Source organism: Dermacentor variabilis, chromosome 2 (assembly GCF_050947875.1).
Source record: "Dermacentor variabilis isolate Ectoservices chromosome 2, ASM5094787v1, whole genome shotgun sequence".
Classification (NCBI taxonomy): domain Eukaryota; kingdom Metazoa; phylum Arthropoda; class Arachnida; order Ixodida; family Ixodidae; genus Dermacentor; species Dermacentor variabilis.
In genome coordinates this window covers 138,504,851-138,511,566 of record NC_134569.1, presented here as the reverse complement: position 1 = coordinate 138,511,566, position 6,716 = coordinate 138,504,851, and the positions used below count along the sequence as shown (strand labels likewise).

At 47.3% G+C, this 6,716-nt stretch overlaps 1 protein-coding gene across 1 annotated transcript in view; it reads right to left on the bottom strand.

The window, feature by feature from the left end:
- LOC142572772 (integrin alpha-PS2-like) overlaps positions 1–6,716 on the bottom strand; it is a 93,510-nt gene that overhangs the window by 22,103 nt on the left and 64,691 nt on the right. The window contains exons 11-14 of the mRNA XM_075682115.1: positions 5,856–5,958; positions 4,098–4,286; positions 3,805–3,850; positions 902–1,006 (exon numbers count right to left, since the gene is read on the bottom strand). Coding sequence (XP_075538230.1) covers positions 902–1,006; positions 3,805–3,850; positions 4,098–4,286; positions 5,856–5,958 — 443 coding nt within the window. The remainder of the gene's footprint in view (positions 1–901; positions 1,007–3,804; positions 3,851–4,097; positions 4,287–5,855; positions 5,959–6,716) is intronic.

Here is a 6,716-nt window from a genome sequence, read left to right as displayed (position 1 = left end):
GAAAATAAAAATAAACAAGGATATTGGCGAAGTCAATTGGCAGTAGATATTTGTTTGCAAGGGCGTGTACAAATAACATGCATTAGTAATGGTGGTAGCGCCTCGTAACCGCATTCGAGTATATTTTCAGTGTTTTAAAAGACACATCGACAGCTATCGATCGAGTCACCGGTCCGTGGCGCCTACCGTATCCTCAGAACCTCAGCGTTCAGAATCAAGCCATGGCTGATCATGGGTAACATTAAGCATAAAAATTGACTGGTTGATTGACGGGGTATAACGTTTCGGAACATCACCTAAGCTGTGCGATATGTCGTAATGGGAGATTCGGAATAACTAAGTTCCCGCACAAGATTTGTCGTTCTGCCCGCATTGGGATGTAGCAGCTGCGGCCGGGCATGAGTCACCGTGATGGTTAATAACAACAGACAACAGTTTGCGGAAGGCCTTTTTTGTCACAAGTGCGGGTTGATTAGGACTTCTCTTACGTGCTCTGAACTACGCAAAGGTTTTTCACATTGTCCTTCCATATTCACACATGGCCACCGTTCTCAATATCATACCCAGACATTCAAACCCAAGAGGCTTTTCAACTGCGACGACGGCATCTCTCTCTCTCTCTCTCTCTCTCTCTCTCTCTCTCTCTCTCTCTCTCTCTCTCTCTCTCTCTCTCTCTCTCTCTCTCTCTATATATATATATATATATATATATATATATATATATATATATATATATATATATATATATATATATATATATATATCTTTTTGTATGTATTTCTGCATTGAAGATATATTTGGGCAGCTCTCATTGTACTAAACGGCAGAACAACTGACACAGCATTCCGGACTCGAAGGAAGCATCTAGTGACGCCAGAAGTTATCGCGTCGGCTCACCCACCATGGCACCCTTGTGCCGTCCCTGAGGGTGCAGTTGGTGTCCTCGAGGTCGACGTTGTCGCCGTCGATGTTGAGCGTGGCCTGCAGATCCACCACGGGGCGGCTCCTGCGAAAAAGAAAAAAAAAAGGCATTGCGTGACCAGTTCTGTCGGCGCAGAACCGGACGAGCATTGGCGTAGTATTTTAGCATCGGAGTGGCGAATCCTTGGGATATAAAAAAGCAGTTCGCTCATCTACATCTGTGTCCAACAACTGAGGCAGGGAATCGTTCATGAAATGGCGCTACGCCAGAAGTGTTTGAAGTGACCCTAGAATAGCTGTAAAGCTCATGCTAACCGTGCTTGCGAATCACTTGTGCAAGAGTTCGCAATCACCAGCGCCTTGTCAGGTAATGTCGTTTGAGCCCGAGTGATTCTAATATAACCGAGTCCCTGTGTATCCCGATTCCATAGCCTACTAATTGCACATTTTTGTCTTCTCCTTTGAGCCTGCTGTGACGATATTGAGTAAGTAATATCAAGCGCTCGCTCCATAAAAAAGCTAGCGTTCGTACTTATCTAGCTGTTTCTTCATCGCATATCTGCGAAAGCTGGTTTATTTGCGGGTCTGGTTGATTTAGACAACATAAAGCATACGGAAACCAACTACGCTATTGGCGCAGCAGGCAGAGGCCGACAACATCGCAATCCTCCGCGCAAGACAAAAAAATTTCCCAACATGTCACCATTGAGAACACCTGCCTTTTCAGCAGTTTTATTTTAATATGAACTTCTGAAAATGCTTGAAATAGACGCGCGTCGTCAAGGTGTAATGGGAAAAGAGAGCGAGACACTCTCAAACCAATAAGCAAACGTGCCTCGCTATAGAAAATAAGATATAACAAATGGCAGATTCGTTTGTAAATATCGCACAGATGGCGATAGCAATGTGTCAGAGAACTTCACGAAGTAAGGGTCAAATATTTATTGGCCGTATAAGTTGCAGTAAGCATTAGCTTACTATTTAAATTAACAAGCACGGTGTCACGCGCGCACATGCAAACATGAACAGATCTCATTCGATGACCGCAAACACTCGCTGTCACAATACTGGCGGGATGAAGAACGCCAGCCTCGGGGCGCGATCGTTTCGAGCTGCCTCAACGTGTGTCCTGCACTTGAGATTGCGCGACCTGCAAATGCAAGGTTGCGGGAAGACCACTCACATGAAGCGACCAGCCATCTCCGATCAACCAGGTTTTGCCCCCGCCGCAAATTACCTCCAAGAAACGCGCGCGGCCGCGTATGCGCTCAGTCGCGCCGAAGGCCATGCGCAGCCGCGATAGAGGGTAGAGGAGACGTACGCTCACCTGCGCCCCCTCCTAACTCGAGCTCGCCGCCATCCCTCCTTGCTCCTCACTCTAGCGTGCGTTTCGTCATGTGACCAACATAGGGCACATGGAAAGACGGCGCGCATCAGGCCAAAGCCGTTTTCCGCTTACCCTCGCACACATTCTCCTCGCACTCCAAAAAAAAAAGAGAAAACGGTGCGCGAGGCGCGATCTTATCGTATTTGGACTTGTCACGTCCCAACACGACCAAGGGTTTTACTTGAACGTTTGACACGTGCCAAACCAGCGCACCTCCTGTCCAGACGTCAACGCGGCGTGGACAACGACTAAAAGCGCTCACCCCGTCGTTACTTGGAAACTGGAGAAAAGGGATGAACGGGAGGGAACCACGACAACGAATTGATAGGCGCAGTTAATTAGACGAGTCAAATACCTATCCATCCCTCGGCACTTCTCCAGCCGTCAAGACAGCGTGTAAACCGGCTGTTGCAGTGTTCCACAAAAGGCCCTCAGCCGCCTTTCACCTATCGCACAGACTGAGCGAAGAAGAAAGGGAGGGGGGCAACGATGAACGACCAAGGTGTCGCCGGTTAATTTCTTTCCACAGATTCCAAGCCAGCTTCTTCGGGAGCGGCGTTACTACGGGTTATGGTGAGTATGGGCGTGATGTTGCAACGGAGTCGACGATGGTGATTTTCCGCTGGACAGTCTTCAGATTCCCTAATCGACTCGCCTAGGGAAGACGACGGCATTAAAAGCAGATACTTTTCGAGAGCGGGACAGAGGGTCCTGGTGTGAACTGAGACGTTTAACTTGCTCCTGCGGGGCTGGAACTGTGCAACTAAGCTAACTAAACCCTTTTTTCCTTCATTTTCTACAACCTGACGTTGTAGTCGATCGGCTTGGCGGATCCCATGCCCTGAACGCCACCCTAGCCGCAACAGACTTTATATGAAATCTCACACCGACGTCGGTGGCGAAAATTCACCTGGAACATCTATATAATCGCTATCGCAGAAAAAAAAGTAAGCGTAAGAGTCATTCCTTTAGAACGTAGATGCGCCGGTTCCTACGGCGAGCATCGGCGTAACCGAGCGAATTAGCGCAGGCGGGGGGGGGGAGGGGGTGAAAGTCGCGAGCAGGAAAGCGGAGGAGGAGGGTGCAGCGGAACTATGAGGCGGGAAGTGGAGGAAGAGGGGTACGGCGAAAGCGTGAGAAGAAAAGCGTGGTGCGGCGGGGACTGCTACGAGATGACGCCAGAGTATAGCACGCGCCGTCCGGAAGGTCTGTCTGCGGCGGCTGCTGTGAATCGCGCCCACGCGTCACCCACGCGCTGCGTCTCGCCGTCTTCAGATTGGCGAGGCAGTCGCGCCACACTTCGATCCGTTTGCAACTTGCCGCACGAGTCGCACGATTGTCGGCGCCTTCCAAAATATCACGAAATGAAAACACGTATAGAACCGCGCTCAAATTGCACGTTAGGAAGTATCGTAATCGTCCGTGAATTTTTGCACGTGGACCACAAGTTCGGCTTTCTCGCTCTCCAAATGGTTATGGCATATGGGGCGACTTACCGAAGGTAAACCGCAGCATCCGATTCGTACGCTCCGACCAGCAGATCTGCAAGGATCAGGAGAAGGGGAAATCAACCTATTGCTTCTCTCGATAGTAGAACGCAGATATCATAAGGTACGTATCATTGGTGCTATCGGATACGGCCAATTCCTCCACACAGAAACGAACGAATTTTCGCACAGCCTAAGCGTTTCACTTGCACCATGTCACGGCCATGCCTACATGTCGAGGTCGAGGTGCAGCGGCGCGCAGCTTAAAGCATGTTCCTTTGAGGTTTGCACTACTTGCTTACCGGGATACTCGTTGCCGTCCATGTCGAGTCCTCCGGCGAGAGAGAAGCCGAATGTGCTGATGCCCCGCGTCACCTCCTCGGCCGAGATCACCTGGGAGGGAGCGGACGGCTTGCCGTGAGGCCCGCCCAAGAAGATGTACACGGCGCCTCGGGAGTCCGGTCCAGCGTAAGGGGCACCCACGGCGAAATCTACAACGGCATCGTCACGCGACCACTGGCTAAATGCTGCTGATAAATTGTCAATGTTTGATCTAACGGATGTCGGTACCAACGCATTACAATATGGGAGCTCCTTTGGATCCTTTTCCTTTTTCTCTGCCCAGTTTCGCAATTACTCCATCTTACAATACAGCGCTGGTTTATCCCATGTTTGGGACAACATGAGGAGTTAGAGAAAAAGCACACTGTAGCCGCTAGAGAGGGCTCCCATTCCCTAAAGTGCGTGCTTGCGGAACTACAGCTCCTCGTTGCACAAGATGAGCACAACCAATTGTATGGTGCAGGCAAAAAAAAAGAAAGAAAAGAAGATGAAGAAAAGAAAAAGAAAATAAAGATGCGATCACAGTTCAAAGCCAGGAACACATATAAACAACAATTGCGCGACTATAATCGCTCTATATTGCCAAGAAGCAACAATGGACATCACTTCATCTATAGATGCACGGACTACGATAAAGTAGTGACTAGCCAACCAAATTGTTTGCTTGGTCCCATTTGGTGGTCGACTTTTTCTTAAATACATACCCCGTTCGTAAATTTTTCTTACGGTTATGAAGATGGTACGAATGACTTAATGTTTTACGTACATTTCAAAAACTTTCATTGGCATTGGAGTCTTAGGAGCTAAAACAACTTGTTGCCCTTCTGCTTTGATAAATCGCTCCTTGTGAAATCTGAAAAATAGATGCTAGCGCTTCGTCAGCACTCAATGTTCTTCGAAGCATTCTCCCCGTGTACGTTTCCATTATAACACCAAACACTAAACTATAGTGGCCATTTTATGCTCTGGGCGCGAAGCAGTGTCCCCATATGCAGGGTCATCAAAACCGCGACATACGAAATTAGTGAGCATAAAGATAGTAAACCAAACAGATCACAAAACGAGCGCAGTATTTGTTGCTGCGTGTTGCTAGATAAGCAAGCACACCAGTGAACAAGTCTTCCACAACTCAAGAGAAATGTGGCAGCACTTTTCTCATTTTGCTGGTTTCAATAAGTTGCGACGTTCCGCGCATTACAGTACGATGCACCTGCATTGCCGTAGATCAGAGGTAGTGGGAGTAAAAATAGTTAAACGTCCTTTTATTATGAAATGCAAGACATACCATGCCCACGAGTCCCAGTTTAACAACGAAGATAAATTCCCTTCTAAAAGGCAGGGCAAAGAAAGGATATAGTTCACTAGGGCATCTTGGTGTCCTTAATGAGGACATGTTCAAGTGCGTAAATAAATACGCCACACAAGAACACGATGTCTATGTTGCTTGTGGGGTGCCCGTTTATTTGCGTAGTTGGTAAATGTCAACATATATAGGCAGGGTAAATTATACACTGCTTGTGACACACATCAAAATTTGCGTCTATTGTTACTTTGTCGGAAAGCAAACAATGTGAGGCAAAACGAAGATAATTTAAGTTTCAATTATTTACTTTAGCACTTATTTTCTATTGCTGCAAATTACATCAGAGGGACTTTATTTTTAGGTTGATATCTCGGAGCATATATGGTGAGAGTGACCTGTATATAGAAGCACTCACCTTGATAACCATCGCGGTCCAGGTCGCCCAAAGAGCAAAGAGACACGCCGAAGCGTCCTTTTGTTTGATCACCGTCCAGAAATGTTGCGCGTTCCAGCTTATTCTGCACACAGAAAGAAAGGTACCTAAATGTACTTATCCAAGATAGTCAGTGGGAGTATGACGCATTAACAGCACCACGTCGTTAAGTAGAGGTGTTCTTGTTTCACTCCTACATTCAAGACAGTTCACACGCTTTGGGGTAAATATTTGCCCAACAGCACTAATCGTAGTCTGTGTTTATCGCCATTCCTTCATTTATATAACGATGTAACGATTATATAACGATGCGCGCCCGGTACGTCCCGGTCACGAACGGCAAATCAGCGTTATCAGCGTGACATATCGTTCTTGACAGGAAATTAGCGAGTTCAGCGTTTTCAAAAAGGGAAACGCATGCAATACAGATGACGATCGTTTGTTGAGGGGCAAAAATGTATGCTCCAAAGGGTATAAAATGTTCTTATAATGCATGTAATGAGCAGGAAAGCATCGTGCATACATTACGCGCGCGCGTTTTAGACTCATGCAAGCACTTGTCATTACTTAAAAAAGGAATTCGCTTACGTCGTGGTCTCCAAAATGTTTGCGCGTAATTGTATGCGTGCCCATGTTATTAGTAGGTTCATGTTAAGGTGACGATCTTTGAAGCATGACGAAACAGTCATTTCAAATGACGAGGCCCGCTCATACACAAACAACACACGCATATACTGTATACACACGACACAACTCATCATATATGGCTAGTTCGCACATGGGCCACCGACAATGCAAGATACGTATGTTCCCAGAAAACACCGCTAGGCGATAAACCCAGCA